The 21,468-nt window shown below is 44.5% G+C and overlaps 1 protein-coding gene across 2 annotated transcripts in view; it reads right to left on the reverse strand.

Moving 5' to 3' along the window:
- SLC44A3 (solute carrier family 44 member 3) overlaps positions 1 to 21,468 on the reverse strand; it is a 530,813-nt gene that overhangs the window by 46,054 nt on the left and 463,291 nt on the right. For both annotated transcript variants that reach the window (XM_086957367.1, XM_086957377.1), the window contains one exon: positions 11,824 to 11,980. In XM_086957367.1, the coding sequence (XP_086813493.1) occupies positions 11,824 to 11,980 (157 nt within the window). The remainder of the gene's footprint in view (positions 1 to 11,823; positions 11,981 to 21,468) is intronic.

Consider the following 21,468-nt stretch of genomic DNA (forward strand, 5'->3'; position numbering starts at 1 on the left):
AAACAAGTCCACAAGTGGGAACTACACACCAAAGTCCTCCTCGCTTACTTCCACAAGTAGGAGCTTGCACAGATAGATATGATCACAACCGTACACAACATAAAATGCCCAGACTTCACCTCCAGTTTCCTACACCCACTATCCAAGGGCAATGCTCTATGGATGAACAGGTCAGGGATATTTGCCTAAGCTTTTCCCCCTCTATCACATCTTCCATTTCTGGTTCGGAAGCTCAGGCAAAAATCTCTCACACTCGTACTGGTAACTCCCACATAGGCCCGACAGCACTGGTTCAGAACACTACTCGAACTCTCAGTAGTCCCATATGAGAAGCGCCAGCTGAACCAACCTGGTACTTCTCACTCAGAATATGGAGAAATCAGACACCCAAATCTCAGGGACTCAACCTAGCAATTTGGCTCATGAGGTTTTAGAATTTGGTTATCCCAATCTCTCACCAGAATTTATGACCATTCTAAAAGAAGGCTGTAAATCTACTACTAGAGCATGCTATGCAGCCAAATAGGAAAGATTTGACTGTTGCTGTCACACTAATGGTATCAATCTATTTAATGCTACAGTACAAAACATTGTCTGTTACTTTTTGCATTTACAACTCCCTGGCCTTGAGGTCACTTCCATAAGACTAGTGCTCACCTATCTACTAACTAGGCAACACTTAACTTTTTTTAAAGTATCAATCATCAAAGCTTTTATAGAAAGCCGTAAGAGAATGATTCCACCTGGAGCTCCACCTACCTGGAATCTTAATATCATTTTCACGAGACTTATGGGTCCACAATTTGAGCCACTACATATTTGTGCCCTCCAATGCCTACTTTGGAAGTTTATTTTTATTTGCCATCACTCCACTTAGACATGTTGGTGAGCTCCAAGCACTAACTTTAAAAGAACCGTTCTTCCAACTACACTGGGATAGGGTGTCTCTCCGTATCAAGCCAAATTCCTTCCAAAGGTAATGTTAAGGTATTTGTAGAGCACATGGCTCCCCAGCAAAGGGGCGTCCCAGGGCTGAGATGAACACCGAGTGAGACGACAGAACAGAGGAGAGATTAGCCTTGGGTGTATAGCCATGTCTTCGCCAGCCTTCTGAAGGTAAGGTGGTCAGGTGTGCTGCGGATGTTGATAGGGAGGGAGTTCCAGAGGGCGGGAGCCAACAACCTAAAAGAACGCCCGCCTGCTCTGGCCTTGTGTATCCGAGGAACTCTGGACAGGAGCAAATCAGTCAAGCGCAGCGTGCGTGTGGGATCATAGTAGGAGCACAAATCAATCAAGATGCTGGGGCCGGTGCCCCCCAAGGGTCTGTGGGTGATGCACAGTGTTTTGAAGCGCACTCTCTGTACGAGAGGGAGCCAGTGAAGTCGACAGAGGAGGTTGGAAGTATGACAGTGTTTAGGGAGGGCAAAGATAGCGCGGGCAGCAGCCTTCTGAACACTCTGCAGTCTTTTAACAACGGATTTGTTGGCTCCCAAGAGGAGCACATTGCAGTAATCTTGTCTAGCAAGGACAGAAGATTGGATGATCGGTTGACGAGTCTTGGAGTCAAAGAGACCAAGTATAGGTTTGAGGCCCGCAACAGTCCAAAACATTTCCCCCCCCACTGATTTGGCTTGGGTTTTGAAAGTGAAATCGCTGTCCATCATTATGCAGAGGTTTTTCACCACCGGTTTGGGTCTCCCCTTTCCACTTTAAATCAGTTGGTTGCCTGCATTTTTTCCTCAACCAGATTCAGTTGCTGAAAGGACTCTTCATATATGAGATGTTAAATGGGATCTAATACATTTAATTGACAGAACTAAAGACTTTTGTAAGACTAAACAACTCTTTGTTGCTTTTTCAACCCCCCCATACAGGAAAGCCCATATTCAAATCAGGCCTTTCCCGCTGGATATTTAAATGCATTAAAAATGTTACATCAAAGCCAAAAGGACCTTTCCACACTACTTGCAAAATAGGGGTTTACATGGCTTACCTAGGCAATATCCCACTAGCTAATATATGTAGGGCACCTACATCGTCTATACCACACTTTAACTAAACATTATTGTGTGAATGTCCTAGCACGCCAACAAGCTAACGTAGGTCAATCAATGCTAAGTAAACTCTTTCAAACAACTGCAACACCCATAGGTTAGCCACCACTTTTGGAGGGCACTGCTTTATAGTCTGTGTAAAGCATGGGTCTCTACCTCCACACATGCCTCAAACAGATTATGTTAGTTACACTGTGAGCATCTGTTCTTGGCAGGTAGTGCTGTAGATTGACGTGCGCCCACCGTCTTCCCCGGACACCTGTGGCCATTGCAGTTCCTTTTTACCTTTGCATACGAATGGACATCTCTTTACTGACACTTTCCTATACTCAATTCTCACCGCCTGAGGGAAAACAACTTAACAATGGAGTTGATGCCCAGGCACACTATTACAAAGAGGAGGAGTCACTTTACCCCGGGGCTAGAAAGACTTCTTTGACAAAAAACAACTTGCACACATCTGGACCCAACCGTAGATGGCAGGAGTATGGAAAGCATGTGAATCAACAACGCTAAATGTTAAGACCAGATGCTTGCATGGTAAGTAACAATCTTTTACTTCACTGCTAAAAATGCTCACAATTTAGTCTGAAGAAAAAACAAGAGAACAGTGTTTCCAAGCTTAAATACGTCCAGACAACCAAATCACCTTAAACAATAGTTTTTAAAAATCTGAACTTCCACCATAAAATTGAAAAATGTCATTATCAAATTAAGAACCTACCTTCTCCTTCAGGAGGTTAAGAAGGCCCATGAAAATAATCCTTGGAACTCTCACCAATGTGAGCAAAAAAGATTGTAGATAAAACGCTAATGCCAGAAAGAGATCTGAAGGGGAAAACTCAGTTACAAACCGATAACCTCCCCAAGGAGAACCATCAAGTATATATATCAAAATGGCCTATGAGGGTAATAAGGAGAGCAGAGCATAATAGATGTGGGCATAGAAGTAGTGTAACCAAAAGTGCAAGGGGTGTAGGTAAAAAAATCGTTAGTAAAAGGAAACAAACAATGGTTAAGGAAACGGGGTCGGTAAAAGTAGGAGGTACACAGGGAAGAGTCACAAACCGATCTGCACACTATAGTAGTACACAAAAAAAAGAATCTGCAAAAGGGCAGCTAAATGCGACGCCCCGTCTCAAGAGTTCGAACACACAAAAGAACCTAGATAGAAATAACCCCCTAGCTGTTTCCAAAGTGACCGCAAGGCCTTTGGGAGGAAATTTGCAGACCTGGGTCACAAGGGAGATTAGACCTGGTAGTTCGTATGAAAAAGTAGTAAAAGCTAATATGAAAGTAATCTCCCCTCTACCTAGGGCAAGAAAAGAGAATAACGGGATCATGGAGTTATATTTTGAACACATCCCAACAAGAAAAGGGGGGAAGAATCTTGGAAAGAGGCCGCCCCTAAATAGGTCACAACTGCTACAAGGTTTCGCAAAATGTCAGAACCTTAAAGCAATTGGAACAAACGACCTAAGGGGAGTTGGGTTCAGTCAGGTCAGAGAAGGGAAAGAGATTACAAAAGTTACACTGTACTCCAACCTGGTAATAGAGACGATCAAGAAAGCAGCAACTGAGTTACAGAAGGAGGGAATAAGACTGCTAGAGGAGAACGAAGTATTGGTAGACATAGGCGAGAAGAAAGGGCAGGGTCAACACTTCCTTAAATGCCACGCAGGTCTAGGAAAGAGACAGGTCAGGTTATATGAGTACGAGGTTGAGGATGGCGAGATGCCAGGAAACATAAAAATAACAGCAAATAACTCAAATATTGACCAGTGGTGGGGGAACTGGAGCAAGGAGTTAGGGCAGGCAGGCCCATCACAGAAATTCGAGGAAGAACAGGGGGAGGAAGGTTGGTTAGAGGACATTAAATAGGAAAATGATATGCCACATAGCATAAGACTGGCCTCCTGGAACATAAATGGGTTAGGAGCTGATGAAAAACATAAAAATGTAAATGAACTTGGAGAAAACGTAGAAATTATGTGTATCCAGGAGACTTGGTTATGTGGCAAGACACTAATTTTCGATGGTTTCTACCAGTTAATTCGACCTGCAAAGAAGAATAGATTTGGGCGCCCCGCAGGTGGATTAATGACCCTAGTGTCTACAAGAATTATGAAAAAAGTAGTGGAAATAACTGTAAGATGCAAATGGCTGCTGGTTTGTAGAATAATGCTATCAGAAAGTATAAATCTTGATACAATACTGATTATAAATGTGTACATCCAATGGGCCTCTATAGAGCAATATGTGGAGGAAATGGCTATTTTTAAAGAGGAATTGGGTTCTCTATGTGAAAAGTACTGTAAGGACATTATTTTGCTTCTTGGAGATTTTAATCACAAATTACATACAAAGAATGTAGATTGCTGTTTCCGAGAAATACTAGAGGCATATGACATACCGCAGGCAATATTCCCCGATTGTTTACTAGGAGCAAAGGACACACAGTTGGCTAACTTCCTAGGAGCTAAAAATCTCTTCTGCCTAAATGGAAGGGGCCCCCAAGACTGTCCTGCCAAGAGAACTTTTAAATTGGGTACACAGAGTTGCCCTATTGACTATGTTTTTCTGGCACCCTGGAATTTCCACTTAGTCTCGGGGTTTAGCATCACAAATAGAGAAGGGAGTGACCATAACGTACTATCCCTAGAGTTTCCAGTAGTAAAGGTAGAAACCCGCCCTCAAGTGTTAGAGCAACAGATGGATTACCCTAGACGCCGTACAACTAAACTAACGGATGAATACATCTCAAAACTAATAAGGTTGCAACAAAACCTCGATCTACAGATAGTAAGTGGACAAACCCTTGACTGGTATGTAAGAAAAATCGAGGAGGTTGTCCAAATACTCTGCAAAGGATTAAGAGGTGGTAATGGGGGAAATAACAAAACCAAAGTCAGCGATAGAAAAATAGGTAAACTAACAGGTTGGTTTACAAAGGAATGTCTGGAAAAGAAAAGAGAAGTTAGGAGAATGGCCCGCCGGTTTGCCCGAAATGGGAATCAGGCCAGTGGAAAGGACTTAGTCGCCCTAAAAAGAGAGTATAATATGTTAACAAGGAGGGTAAAAAGAGAATTCAAAGAAGGATGTTGGGCAAAACTTCTAGAGACGATTGAAACAAGGAACCTACGCCAGTTCTGGCAACTAGTGAATTCAGCAGCAGAAGGCCACAAAGGGGCAATGAACTGCATCGTTGAGGAGGCGGCCTGGGAGGAATATTTACAGGACCTGTATAGCGCAAAAACAGATCAGGAAGAGAACCTGTACACAGATTGGAGCGGTCTGGTAGTAGGTATGAAACCTGAGTTTTCTGTCGATGAGGTTAGGAAAACGATAAAGAGTTTAAACCTTACGAGAGCAGCAGGCCCTGATAACCTCCCGGCAGTGATAATCAAAACACAACCAGACTGGTGGGCAAAATTTTTTGCGGACATGTTTCAAATAATCCTAGAAACCGGGAGACTCCCCGATACCTGGAAAGGGGCCATAATACGGCCCATACATAAGAAAGGGGATATGCTTAGTCCTAAAAATTATAGGCTAATCAATTTACTTGACATTGGGGAGAAGATCTTCGCCAAAATAGTACTTGGCAAATTAAAAAACTGGGTAGAGATAAATCTAATTATCCCAGTGGAGCAGGGAGGATTCAAGGAAGGCCATTCCACAATGGACCACTGTTATGCCCTTTGGGCGCTGGCCCGGAAGTCGATAGAGCAAAGGGGAAACTTGTTTTGTTGTTTTGTCGACTTCCGGGCAGCCTTCGACTCAGTGGATCGCGGGAAACTTTGGGAGTGCCTGATTAAATATAATATCCCAACTGACCTATTAGCGATACTAAAAGAATTGCATAGAGGAAATTGGGCTCAAGTAGTAAAAGATACACAGGGGGCACTCACAAGGAAAATAGCAATAGACAATGGACTCCGACAGGGCTGCGTGTTAGCTCCTCTACTCTTTTCAATCTTTCTAGCAGACTTGCCGGTAACATTGGAGGTGGAGAAGAGTGCTAGCCCCAGAATGAGTGGTAAGAAAGTAGCATGCTTACTGTATGCAGACGATCTCGTTATTACTGACCAGACACAGCTAGGACTACAGAGGAAATTAAATGCTTTTAACGATTACTGCAAGGGTAAACTGCTAATAGTAAATATGGACAAAACAAAGGTTATGTGCTTTGGTAAAAAGCCAAAGAGCTTTTGCTGGTATCTAGATAAAACTAAATTAGAAACAGTAAAAGAATATAAATATCTGGGCCTATGGTTCGAATCATCCTTAAAATGGAACAAACATGTAGAAAACCAAAATGCAAAAGCTTCTTCCTCTATTTGTGGCTTGAAAAAATTTAATAAAACCTACGGAGATATGTCACATAAACCCATGATAAAAGCTTTCTCAGCCATGGTCCCCCCACAAGCACTCTATGGGGCAGAGGTCCTATTCCTTAGTGGTAAAGGGGATTGGAATCGGGAGGAAGGTAAAGCGGTAAAAATGCTACTGTCCTTGCCAAAGTCAGCCATGCTACAGGCAATTAGACTCGAAACAGGACTGATAGGGTGGAATACCCAGACCAGAATGGCTGTGGCTAGATTTTGGAAACGGCAATCTCTAGAGGAAGCGCAAAAGGTGTCACACTGGTGTAGTGGGGAAATACAACATAGCAATCTAAGATGGGCAGCTGAGGCAAAAAAGAAGATAAAAGAGACAATTTGTTGCCTAGATGTGGGTACAACCCAAAACCCCTTAGAAGCAGTCTTTACAAAAGTGACACTAAGACAAAAAGGAAGGGAGTACTCGAGGTCACAGGACCTAGGTTATTTAAGAAAGAAAAAATCAGTAAAAAACATGATAGAAGTGTGGGAAACCGATATAGGATATCCATACCTTGAAGCGCTCCCGAACTATGGATTTAGGTGGGATATATTAAAAATGAGAATTGGCATTATTCCCTGGAGAGTGGAGGAGAAAGTCACGGCAGAAATGATGTACCCAGATGGTTTTTGCAAGTGCGGTATGGGGTCTAAGTGTGAGATAATGCACATTCTTTTTGACTGTCTCAGGTATGTTGAAGTGAGAAAACGGATTCTGCGACCTATATTCATAAAATATAACACAAGAGTGAGAGCCCAAGCAATCAATTTAGTGCTAAGAATGGAATATCTAGAAATAGCTATAGCTTTGGGTTATTACCTGAAAGAAATTAATCAAATAGCCAGGGGAAAGCTCAAAGAAGTGTAGTGAGAAACCCCAGTCACCCTGTATACAATAAATGAAGAAGAGTAACTCAGGCAGGATAAGTCCAATGGGTTTTAATACCTTTTAATCTCCTTATAGCAATGGTGGACTGATGAAGATAATGAACAGCCCTAACTTTAAAAGACTAAGATAATTCGGATTTTAAGTAGAATGTTCTGTATGTTTTATGCTTTTTTTTTTTTTTTTTTTTTAAAGATTTTAACAAAAGTTGTACACTGTTTTATTAATATTTAATTATGTACATTATCCTGAATTCTATTCGATTTGGTTTTAAAAACTAAGGTCTAAATAAAACAGAGTTTTTCTCTCTCTCTCTCTCTCACAACATGGTTATTGTATGAAGCTCATCACCACACCGCCAAACATTTCACCTTGAGCTCACAGGCTCTCTCTGGAATACCAAAAATTATTCAAACAGGAAAGTCAAGCTCTGCTTATCAAAGGAGCTATAGAACCCATTCCTCTACAGCATCAGGGGTCAGTGGTACATTCCCTGTACTTCCTAATCCCCAAGAAGAGAGGAGCTTTACATCCAATATTAGATCTATGCCCCTTCAATCACTACATCCTCTTAGAGCATTTCCATATGGTCTCTTCAAGTAGTTTTCCCACTTCTGCAGCACGGCAACTTTCTCTCAGCCCTAGACGTAAAGGATGTCTATTTTCACATCCTGATACCTCCAGCACTTAGTAAATAACTCAGATTTGTGATAGTAGGCAAACATTATCAATTCAAAGTCCTCCCGTTCGGGTGACTACTGTACTTCAAGTATTCACTAAATGCCTAGCAGTGGAAGCAGCACATTTACTCAGACAAACCTTCCCATATCTTGATGACTGGTTTATCAAAGCCAGTACTCCTCCACTATGTCGACAACACACTCAAAGTACCATAAACCTGCTTCATCAGCTAGGTTTCACCATCAATTAAAAAAATCTCATCTTCAGCCTTTACAGCTTCCACCGTATCTAAGGGCTATCCTTAACATACAACTAGGATTAGCCTATCCCATTACACCCAGGACCCAAAATGTCCAAACACTAATACCACAGTTCCAACCCAATCTACAACTGACAGCAAGAACTGTCATGCACCGATTAGAAATGATGTCATCATGCATCGACATAGTCCTTCATGCACATTTACACATGCGCCCACTGCAGGAATGTCTAGTACAACAATGGTCCCAGTCACAAGGTCAGTTAGAGGATCTCGTGTTGATAGAGAGCCGCGCTCATAGCTCTCTGCAGTAGTGGAACACAAACAATCTGTTAAAAGGGTGGCCTTTCCTCGACCCTGTTCCCCACATCATCCTGACAATCGATGCAACACTCACAGGCTGGGGTGCTCACTTATACGATCTCAGAGCCCAGTGTTTCTGGGACACAAAACACCAGGGTCTCCACATCAACTACCTAGAGCTTCAAGCTGTTCACCTATCATTAAAAGCCTTCCTACCTCACATAATAGGCAACTTTGCCTTAGTCCAGACGGACAATATGACACCAATGTCCTATGTACGAAAACAGGGGGGGGCACTCGGGGGCCAAGACGCCTTCGGGCAATCGCGCGCTGTATAAGTTGATAAATCAAATCAAATCAAACCAATCACGCCTATCTCAGAACATTTGGTATTGGGCTCTACATCACAAAATTCATTTCCTAGCAGCGCAACTTCCAAGAATGGACAATGATTTTGCCGACCTCCTCAGCAGGATGCGGAAACAAGTCCACAAGTGGGAACTACACACCAAAGTCCTCCTCGCTTACTTCCACAAGTAGGAGCTTGCACAGATAGATATGATCACAACCGTACACAACATAAAATGCCCAGACTTCACCTCCAGTTTCCTACACCCACTATCCAAGGGCAATGCTCTATGGATGAACAGGTCAGGGATATTTGCCTAAGCTTTTCCCCCTCTATCACATCTTCCATTTCTGGTTCGGAAGCTCAGGCAAAAATCTCTCACACTCGTACTGGTAACTCCCACATAGGCCCGACAGCACTGGTTCAGAACACTACTCGAACTCTCAGTAGTCCCATATGAGAAGCGCCAGCTGAACCAACCTGGTACTTCTCACTCAGAATATGGAGAAATCAGACACCCAAATCTCAGGGACTCAACCTAGCAATTTGGCTCATGAGGTTTTAGAATTTGGTTATCCCAATCTCTCACCAGAATTTATGACCATTCTAAAAGAAGGCTGTAAATCTACTACTAGAGCATGCTATGCAGCCAAATAGGAAAGATTTGACTGTTGCTGTCACACTAATGGTATCAATCTATTTAATGCTACAGTACAAAACATTGTCTGTTACTTTTTGCATTTACAACTCCCTGGCCTTGAGGTCACTTCCATAAGACTAGTGCTCACCTATCTACTAACTAGGCAACACTTAACTTTTTTTAAAGTATCAATCATCAAAGCTTTTATAGAAAGCCGTAAGAGAATGATTCCACCTGGAGCTCCACCTACCTGGAATCTTAATATCATTTTCACGAGACTTATGGGTCCACAATTTGAGCCACTACATATTTGTGCCCTCCAATGCCTACTTTGGAAGTTTATTTTTATTTGCCATCACTCCACTTAGACATGTTGGTGAGCTCCAAGCACTAACTTTAAAAGAACCGTTCTTCCAACTACACTGGGATAGGGTGTCTCTCCGTATCAAGCCAAATTCCTTCCAAAGGTAATGTTAAGGTATTTGTAGAGCACATGGCTCCCCAGCAAAGGGGCGTCCCAGGGCTGAGATGAACACCGAGTGAGACGACAGAACAGAGGAGAGATTAGCCTTGGGTGTATAGCCATGTCTTCGCCAGCCTTCTGAAGGTAAGGTGGTCAGGTGTGCTGCGGATGTTGATAGGGAGGGAGTTCCAGAGGGCGGGAGCCAACAACCTAAAAGAACGCCCGCCTGCTCTGGCCTTGTGTATCCGAGGAACTCTGGACAGGAGCAAATCAGTCAAGCGCAGCGTGCGTGTGGGATCATAGTAGGAGCACAAATCAATCAAGATGCTGGGGCCGGTGCCCCCCAAGGGTCTGTGGGTGATGCACAGTGTTTTGAAGCGCACTCTCTGTACGAGAGGGAGCCAGTGAAGTCGACAGAGGAGGTTGGAAGTATGACAGTGTTTAGGGAGGGCAAAGATAGCGCGGGCAGCAGCCTTCTGAACACTCTGCAGTCTTTTAACAACGGATTTGTTGGCTCCCAAGAGGAGCACATTGCAGTAATCTTGTCTAGCAAGGACAGAAGATTGGATGATCGGTTGACGAGTCTTGGAGTCAAAGAGACCAAGTATAGGTTTGAGGCCCGCAACAGTCCAAAACATTTCCCCCCCCACTGATTTGGCTTGGGTTTTGAAAGTGAAATCGCTGTCCATCATTATGCAGAGGTTTTTCACCACCGGTTTGGGTCTCCCCTTTCCACTTTAAATCAGTTGGTTGCCTGCATTTTTTCCTCAACCAGATTCAGTTGCTGAAAGGACTCTTCATATATGAGATGTTAAATGGGATCTAATACATTTAATTGACAGAACTAAAGACTTTTGTAAGACTAAACAACTCTTTGTTGCTTTTTCAACCCCCCCATACAGGAAAGCCCATATTCAAATCAGGCCTTTCCCGCTGGATATTTAAATGCATTAAAAATGTTACATCAAAGCCAAAAGGACCTTTCCACACTACTTGCAAAATAGGGGTTTACATGGCTTACCTAGGCAATATCCCACTAGCTAATATATGTAGGGCACCTACATCGTCTATACCACACTTTAACTAAACATTATTGTGTGAATGTCCTAGCACGCCAACAAGCTAACGTAGGTCAATCAATGCTAAGTAAACTCTTTCAAACAACTGCAACACCCATAGGTTAGCCACCACTTTTGGAGGGCACTGCTTTATAGTCTGTGTAAAGCATGGGTCTCTACCTCCACACATGCCTCAAACAGATTATGTTAGTTACACTGTGAGCATCTGTTCTTGGCAGGTAGTGCTGTAGATTGACGTGCGCCCACCGTCCTCCCCGGACACCTGTGGCCATTGCAGTTCCTTTTTACCTTTGCATACGAATGGACATCTCTTTACTGACACTTTCCTATACTCAATTCTCACCGCCTGAGGGAAAACAACTTAACAATGGAGTTGATGCCCAGGCACACTATTACAAAGAGGAGGAGTCACTTTACCCCGGGGCTAGAAAGACTTCTTTGACAAAAAACAACTTGCACACATCTGGACCCAACCGTAGATGGCAGGAGTATGGAAAGCATGTGAATCAACAACGCTAAATGTTAAGACCAGATGCTTGCATGGTAAGTAACAATCTTTTACTTCACTGCTAAAAATGCTCACAATTTAGTCTGAAGAAAAAACAAGAGAACAGTGTTTCCAAGCTTAAATACGTCCAGACAACCAAATCACCTTAAACAATAGTTTTTAAAAATCTGAACTTCCACCATAAAATTGAAAAATGTCATTATCAAATTAAGAACCTACCTTCTCCTTCAGGAGGTTAAGAAGGCCCATGAAAATAATCCTTGGAACTCTCACCAATGTGAGCAAAAAAGACCCTTTGACAACCGTTCCTTGGTGATAGCAAAACAGGACAGATACAGAGTTCAGGATTGGGTGAGGAACAGGATTATTTTTGGCCCTAAAGAAGAAAGAAAAAACAAACACTTAATAATATGTTGCACATATAGGATTTGATACTTTAAAATCAGTATACCTTCAGTAGTGAAATAGCAAACATGTACATTTATTTCATTTTAATTCATTTAGCACTGTTTATGGATACTCCAGAGTCCTACCAAGTATTTACAGTCACTCTGTCACTGAGCCTATTGTCATGGCTAGGTGACCAAAGCGACCACCTTAGAGAATGAATCTATATCTGGTATAGTGACATACCCTACAGTGGCATCAAATACTATTAAATCAAGAAACCCCTCCATTAAGTACTGCATTTGTCACTTCTTTATCTCCTTTTGACAAGGCCAAAGGAGCAAGACTCTTAAGAAAGGAAACTGAAGTTGTAAGGTATCTGTAAGGTATCTGTACAGTTCACTGATAGAATATCGATGGTAAAAATATTGATTGTAAAAATATCGAAAAAAATATATAGATTGTAAAAATATCGACTACCTATACTTAAACAGGTAACTACAAAATATCGAAGTGCAAAAATATAGATGAAAAAAAGATTGATTTAAAAACATAAATACAATAAAATATATATTAAATATATAAAATATTAACATTATCTTTAACAAAATAAATAACATTTAATATACATTTTAACTAAATATAAAAATTTAACTTAATTTTAAAAAATATAAACACACATAAACATACATAAACATATATTTAACTTTAAAATAATTTATTAACTATTATCTTTTTTTTTAAAACAAATTTTTATTGAGTGCATAATAGGCATATATTCTGTAACGCTCTGTCACCCAGAGTCAATCACCATCATCATTAAACAAGGCACAAATGCAGTCATTTTCTTTTGTTACAGTAAGGAAAAAGAAAAAAATGCAAACCAATTGTACATCAAACTGCCCCCCCCCCGATCCCCCCACCACCCACAACTCCCACCCCCCCTATGCGCTGCTGCCTGCTCTGTTCAAGTAAAGCACCTCCAGTGCACAATATTTCTCATGCACCGATAAATATACAGTGTTGCCAAGATTGTCCGGCTAAATCCGAGGCTGGTCTGTAGTGTCCTCGGGTGGTGGGTCTAGCTCCAGTCCGCGATAGTCCACCCACCTTTTCCAAATCTTATGTTTGCGCGGGCATTTTCTGGCCACAAAGACAGGCTGCTCCATCCCCATGCAGAAGTCCATACCCTTTTCCCATGCCACCAGTGAGGGAGCCTGGGGCGCCTTCCACGAGCGCGCAATATCCCTCTTCGCCAATGTTAATCCCAGCAGAAGTAAATGGCGCTTGTACCTATTACCTCCCACCCCAGCCATAACATGTAGCAGAGTCAATTTAGGGTCTCTTTGAAGTACCCAGGCCAGGACTTCGTCCAAAAACCGGAGCACCCCGGTCCCGAATCTCTGCAACGCCCTGCATTCCCACACTGTATGCAGTAACGTACCAACCTCCATCCCACACCTAAGGCAATCCGGGGACGCAATTAGACCCGCCTTCCATAAGTGCTGCCTAGTATAATATGTGTGGTGTAGGTACCTAAATTGTATGAGTCGCAGGCGCGTGGATATTGCAGCTCCCCTAGGGCTCTCCAGTGCCTCCATCCAGTCCTCCTCATCTAAGTCTCCAACATCTTGTTCCCATGCTGTTCTAAGGTGCTGAAGATCGGTTGTGCAGTGTCGTACTACGGTTTGGTAGATTCGGGACAGTTTCTTGTCGGGTAGCTCCCCCATAAAAACTTTGGCCTCTAACGGGCTAAATTCTGGGAGGTCATCCAACCCCACTATATATGGCGTCAGAGCATGACAGAATTGAAGATATTTATAGAACTGAGTTCTCAGCATCTCGAACCCTACTCGCAGGTCGTCAAAGGACTTGAGCACGCCCCCGACATAACGTCTCCTAATGTAGAGATGCCGATCGAGTCCTATACCCGGAAGCCCATCAATGTGTCTAATTGAGGTAGTCGGCCATTGTGCCACAGTGGGGTCTCCTGGGTTAGCACGTTCCACCAACCCATCCTACGTAGTGCCTGCTTCCAAACTTGAAAAACCACCTGTGTGATGGATGGTAGAGATTTCCTGATAGGCGCCGAGTAAAGTAGTGTGTGGACGGACGCTGTGCCCATCAAAGCCCTCTCCACTGCGTAGGCATGGTCATTTCTGTCTGCATACCACCAGTCGTTCAAAACCAATAGATGGGATGCCTGGTAATAGGAGAGAACTTCTAAGGTGGCCAAGCCCCCAGTGTAGGTTGACCGGAAGCAGGTCCGCAGGGCAACCCGTGCTCTGCCCCCCTCCCACAGGAACCGGCCAAGCGCCGAATTAAGGCACCCGAACCAGCTCTGCGCAAGCAGGACTGGGTGATTCTGCAGTTGGTAGATCAAACGTGGGAGTGCTACCATCTTAAAGATGGCCGACCAACCATGAATGGAAAGCGTCATCTTGGACCAAACCTTAAGGTCTTCTCGGGTGCGCTCCCAAACCGGGGTAATATTGCGCTCCATAACAGCGGTCGCGTCCTCTGACAGGAATACTCCCAAATATTTCACGCCGTCTGTGGCTATCTGGAGCTCTCCCGCCCAGTCCCCCAAGGGCTGCGGGCCGCCCAAGATCCAGAGTGTAGATTTTCGGGGATTCATATATAATCCAGATGTTTCACCAAAAATTTGTAGGATTCGCAGGAGCCGGGGCCCTGAGCGCTCCAGGTCAGTGAGAAAAAATAACACATTGTCGGCGTACAGCGCTATTCTATCCATTACGCCAACCACCCACTGGAATCCCCTGAGCTGAGCGTCTATTCGCACCCATGCCGCAAGGGGCTCCATAGCAAGGGCGAACAGTTATGGAGAGAGGGGGCAACCCTGTCTCGTCCCACGCTTGATTCGAAAGGAGCGGGAAATCTCTCCCCCCACTTGCACCGCGAGGTCTGTATATAGGAGTCGCACATACGCCAAAAAACGAGGGCCCAGGTTCAGACGCCCCAGCAAAGCGAACAAATAAGTCCAGCTCAGGGAATCGAATGCCCTATCCATGTCTGCTAAAAACAGTGCCGCCCGTTCCCCCAGCCTTCGCCATGCCGACACCGCGACCTGCGCCCGTCGTATATTATGACGCTGTGGCATGAAGCCGGCCTGGTCCAGATGCACCAGGTCGGTAATGTATGGCTTAAGTCGATTGGCGAGGGCCTTGGCCAGTATCTTGGCCTCTGTATTGAGCAGGGAGATCGGGCGGTAGGACGCGTGACTCTCAGGGGGTCGCCCTGGCTTCAAGAAAACCACCACCTCCGCATGTCGCCAGTCTGGTGGCAGCATACCAGTCTCCCGTGCTTCTTCTATAACCGGGCAGAAATGTGGGCTCAGTTGGGTCGCAAAGCGGCGAAAGAACTGACTAGGGAACCCATTTGGCCCTGGAGCTTTCCCCGGGTTCAATTCACCCAGCGATGTGGCTAGTTCCTCATCTGTCAGGGGGCGGTCTAATATCTCACGAGCCTCGTCTGAGACGGCCCTAGGTGGAAGGTCATCGATAAATCGTTGTACGACCTCTGCTTCCAAACACTCCTGTGGCGCGTAGAGAGCCTCATAGTATGTAGCAAAGCTTTCGGCCATCGCCGCCGGCTCCAATAGAGGCTCCCCATCCAGTCCCACTATCTGGGGCAAGGGTTGGGCGTGCATAACGCCTTGACATAAGCGATGAGGCATCTTGCAGAACTTATCGCCCCATTGGTATGTACGACTACGCGTAGCCATCCAAGCCTGCCTGGCCTCGTCTAGAAGTACTGCAGTGTATTGTTGCTGTGCCAGAGCCAGCTGTCTCCTGGCCGGCGCCCCGTCCTCCTCTCTGCCCCTACGTTCCAGCACCTCTATGTCCGCCTCGCGCCGCACTAGGTCTCTACGCCTCTCCTTGCGCGCTGCAGCGCACCATGAAATGTCAACGCCGCGCAGAGTGGGCTTCATCGCCTCCCAGAGCGTCGCCGGGGAGTCCACCGTGCCCACATTCGCAGACAGGAAATGGGCAAGTTTACAGGTCACATGGGCCCGGTAGGCCTCCTGCATCAGCTGCCATGGTGACAAACGCCACCGGAAGGGGTGTCGAGCACGACCAGTGCCAAGTATAACGTAGACCGGAGAATGGTCAGACAGTGCCCGTGGCTGGATTTCGGCAGACAGTACTCTATTCGCCATTCCCCTTGGAACGAAAATGTAATCAAGCCTAGAGAAGGAGTCTCGTGCTGCGGAGAAATACGTGTACTCTCTGCGCGAGCCATGTTTATGTCTCCATGTGTCCACCCAATCAAGACCTGTGACCAGGGCCCGCAACCGAGATGTATGGCTCTCCCTTCCCGCCGCGCCCTGATCGCCAACAGCACTGCGCCATCTATCACATGTGATGTCTATCACGTCATTCAAATCCCCTCCCACTACGGACAGGGCATCCGGCATGTCCATCCATAGGGAAAGCAGTTTCTCAACTAGGGGCCATTGTAGCGGGGCGGGGCGTAAATGCTACCAATGAGTACCGGGTCTCCTCTAATCTCACCATGTACGAATACAAATCTGCCCTGTGAGTCAGTCCATGACCGTTTATGGGTGAAGGGGACCCTACGGTGTATGAGGACCGCCACCCCACGTGATCCTCTCGTGAAACCAGAGTGGTATGCGTGTGTGAACCCATTTCTCTGAAGGCACAGCGCCTTGGTGCCGAGCAAGTGTGTTTCTTGCAGGAGGAGTATGTCCGTCCGTCCTCCTCTTAGCCCATGTAAATACAGCCCCCCGTTTCACTTTGTCTAGCATCCCCCGCACATTCCAGCACATGATCCGTGTCCCACCCGGGCCTAACTGCACTCCCTCGCCATCAAAAGACATTTATATTGTACAATGTGTCGCAACCCAGCCCTGCGCCGCAAGCCCTGGCAAACCTTAAAACAGTCAGCAAGCAGTAGTTTCAGCGCAAACCCTCTCCCCTTCCCTCGAAACCAACCCCCAACTTCTCCCAGACCACCCCCCACCCGCACCTCCCAAACGTGGAAGCACCTGTCGTGGTCGGAGCATGATCCTGACCCCAACTGGGAGCCAAGTACCACCCCCTCCAACGGAACCCCTCACAGCAGCCCATATGGAACTAGGCTGTTGCTCCCTCCCAACCAAACCATGTGGGGCCGCCAGCCTCGGCAGCAATGCGACTGGTCACGTAGATAAAGCATTAAAGCGAATTACAAGTCAGGTCTCTCAAAAATCAAGATACATCCTCCTGGACTTCCGGCCTCTCCTCATCTTGGCATGTGGTTGATCTAGATTTCGAGCTGCGGCTCGAGCGTGATCGGCCTCTGCGCTTACGCCGACCCTCCTGGCCTCTCCCGGCTGAATTACTCGCGGAGGAGTCGGACTCCCCGCCCTTCGCCATGTTGGACCGAATTTTAACAGTCTCATCTGTCCATTGGAAGACCTCCTCCGGGGTATCGAAAAAGAAGGTGCGGGACTGGAATATGATACGCAACCTCGCAGGATAGAGCAAAGCGTACTGCAGCTGCAGGCCCCGGAGGCGGGCCTTGGCTGCAGCGAAGGATTGGCGTTGTTGTTGCACTTGTTTGGTGTAGTCCGGAAAGATCAAGATATTGGCGTTGTCGTATGTTAGCTTGCCCTTTAGCCTTCCCTGTTTCAGTACTGAGTCTCTATCGGCATAGTTCAGGAGTTTAGCGAGCATGGGGCGCGCGCCAGCTGGTGGTTTTTGCGTCAACGCCCGGTGGGCCCTCTCGATCACGAAACAGCGGGACAGAACTTCAGGTGAAATCCAGCTCTCTAGCCATTGTGTCAAGTAGCTCTCTGCATTACCTTTCTCACAGTCTACGGGAAGCCAATAAACCTTAGGTTACTACACCGTGCACGTCCCTCCGCCTCCTCCGCTCTCTGGACAAGGCCCTTCTGAGTCCTCTCCAGGACCAGGACTCTCTTCTTCAGGGAGGAAACGTCATCCTCTTCCTCTGTTATGCGTGCCTCTGTGCCCGCAATGCGTTCCACTGCATTCCGCAGATCTTGTCGGAGAAGCATGACATCAGAGCCCACTGCCCCAATCTTGGCGTCTAGTACGTCCTGGGATTGTGTGATCGCCGCCATGAGTGCTGCATTGTCCGGTACCTCTGCCGGTGCTCCCTTCGCGCCAGCCGCCTCTGTGAATTCGTCAATTGTCCCCTGCTTGCTCTAGCCACCGCCGCCTCTCGTCATATTGCTCTCGGTGTGTGGCCCACTCCCGCCACGAGGCCCTAAGTTCAAATATGGCAGCCTACCGCCGACTCCCGTCCCAGAGATGACAGGGGGGGGAGAGGAATGTCTCCGATGGCCAGCACACACCACTCCGTGACTCTGGTCTCGACCTCAATCCAGGCTCAGCCCCACCAATAGCTTCGCATCGGGGCCCGACAAGACCCCCGAGTATCAGCCCCCGGCCGCCGTGACCCCACTCTCGGTAGCACCGACCTGGGGCAGCTGTAGCGTCTCTTGACTGTCCAGGCGCGCCCTTCGGCGATCAGACGCCGTCGCCCCACGTCCACCCGATGGCTCCGCTTCTCCGGGCGTATCCGGCGACTCCCAACCAGGGCCTCCACTAGACTCGTCTCGTCCCGCCGTCATTCCGCAGGATACTCTGTCCGTGGGGGCTCCCGGCCTCCGAGGATGTGACGGGTCCACGCCGCCCTCGCTCGCGGCACAACCGCTCCAACTCGTCGGGCCACGCCAAACTTGAGGCCCCGGCTGTGTAGGCCGCACCGGATCGCTCCGATCGGGGGCAACGCCCAGGCCGCTGGAATCAGTCCCCACACCTCCACTCGCTGTCAGGGGATGGCCACGGGGTCAGACACTGATCCGGATCGTCTGGACCTGTTTTCAAGGACCAGGGCAGGATATTTTCTCAGGATTTCCACAAGGCTGGTCGGAGCTTGCGCTCTACACGTACGCCATGCTCGCTGGCTAAGCCACGCCCCATCATTAACTATTATCTTTATTTAATTTTTGAACTTTTAAATTATATTTAAAAAAATACATATATCAATAATTTAAAATAAAAAACATTCCATAATTAATTGAAACATTAAACCATTAAAACAAAATTAAAACGTACATTTCCCAATACAATAAATTCAATAGTAGGGAAAAATTTGGATAGCGAAATAATTAAATTTACTATTCCATCTGCAAGGAGTGCATCAGTAGGGAAAGTGTTGGATAGCGGAGGGGAAAAATTACTATTCCCACTCCAGTGAGTGCAACAGTAGGGAAAGTATTGGATAGCGGAGGGGTAAAAATTACTATTTCCACTCCAGTGAGTGCAACAGTAGGCAATGCATTGGATAGCCGAGGGGTAAAAATTACTATTCCCACTCCACAATATGCAGTAGTAGGGAAAGTTTTGGATAGCGGAGGGGTAAAAATGACTAGTCCCGCTTCAGTGAGTGCAACAGTAGGGAAAGTATTGGATGGGGGAGGGGTAAAAATTACTAACCCAACTCCAATGAGTGCAACAGTAGGGAAGGTTTTGGATAGCGGTGGGGTAAAAATTACCATTCCCACTCCAGTGAGTGCAACACTACAGAAAGTGTTGTATAGCAGAGAAAGAAAATTACTAATAACATTGAAACAATTTTTTTTAATAATCTTAAAAATAAACAATATTTTAAAAACATACAATTAAATATATTAAACATATAAAAAGAACACATATAATGTTAATTACATATAACCAAAAGGTACAAATATTATATAAAATAAAATACATTTATAAACAATATTTATTTAAAAGGAGCAAATATTAACAAATTTAATAGATAAATGTATTTATTTTATTTCCTACCCTATAACACCACACAAATAAAAAAAGACAACATTTTTATTTACATTTATTTCCATAATTAACAATTAATAATGAATTTAAAATATATTATTCATAAAAAAAGAAACTTTTATTGAGCATACTTTCTTTAACACTATATCCCCAACACACACCTAAAATTAATTACACAATTACTAATTAATTTAAATTAATTAACAAATAATAATTCATCAATAAAAAATATTACTTCACACCATTTATACCTATAAACACCACAACACATCTAAAATTAATTACACAATTACCAAAATTAATTATTAATTAATTTAAGTTAATTAACTAATTAAACAATTATTGATAAATTAATTTACACATTTAACACTATAACATCACAATTAAATATTAATAAATACAAATTATTCAATACATTTTATATAATTAAATGACTTCCCACCATGTTCCCCTATAAACCCAAAACCGGCTACGGAACTAAAAACGCAAATTTCAAATATATATTTTTTATAACTACTATAAATAATCAATTCATTTTATATAATTAAATACCATCCCACCCTATTCCCCTATAAACCCACAACACGCTACGGAACTAAAATGCAAAATTCAATAAAACAAAATGTAATAACTACTATAAATAAGCAATACATTTTATATAATTAAATTACTTCGCATCCTGTTTGGGTATAAACCCACAACCTGGTACGGACCTAAAAACGCAAAATTAAATACAAAATAATGAATAACTAATAAAATATTAACACACATAATAAAAATACAAACAATTCTTATACAAAAAATCCCACATAAAATATATACTAAAATACATAACTAATAAAAAAATCAATATTTTTAACTATAATTTTATAAACTATATTTATAACTTCGATATTTTTTAAATCATTAGGGCTTACCTAAAGTCGATATTCCGGACCCACGAGGATTTTCCTGTCGATATTCCTGGACCACAATATTTTCACCACGATATTTAAGCAATTCGATATTTCTTCCTCGATATTCTTTCTCTGCACCATCTGTACACTGTTATGCAGATCCTTCCTTTAGTTACTTATATGTATCTCTTTCTAAGAAAGTTATTTGTAATCACAAAGGCAGATAGGTCCAGCTATGTGCCCAAGTCTTGTAATCGATTTACATCAGTGGGTCACTGATGGACTTAGAGGGATTTAGGTGTCCCCACCAAAACAAGAGACCATCCACATGAGTGCATTGTTTCAGGATAACGAATGTGTGGAATTCCATCAGGCCTAAGTCGAGCTCCAGAGCAGTCTGTGTATACCTTTAGGCATAGGCAGTCAACAGTTTCCAGGAAATCAGCATTTTAAAAATGAATATAATGAAAAAAAACTTTACATGGGAGTGAGCACTTGTATACAGATACCCTGAAATTTTTCTTGAACATTGGTTAACTGGACTAGTGAATGGAGTCCAATTATGATATGCTGAAAGCTTGTAAGAATAGACTGAAAAGAGGTTCTACTAACTATGGCGGACTATGAACAAAAAAAATCTTACATTGTTAGAGATATTCTGATACTCACCTACGGATCCGATAGATGGTTTACGGTTTCATCCAGGGGTTTGTTAAGCTGAAGGCTGAGGTATAAAAGGGTGCCCTCGGATC

The sequence above is a fragment of the Lissotriton vulgaris genome, chromosome 1_1 (genome assembly GCF_964263255.1).
Source record: "Lissotriton vulgaris chromosome 1_1, aLisVul1.2, whole genome shotgun sequence".
NCBI lineage: Eukaryota > Metazoa > Chordata > Amphibia > Caudata > Salamandridae > Lissotriton > Lissotriton vulgaris.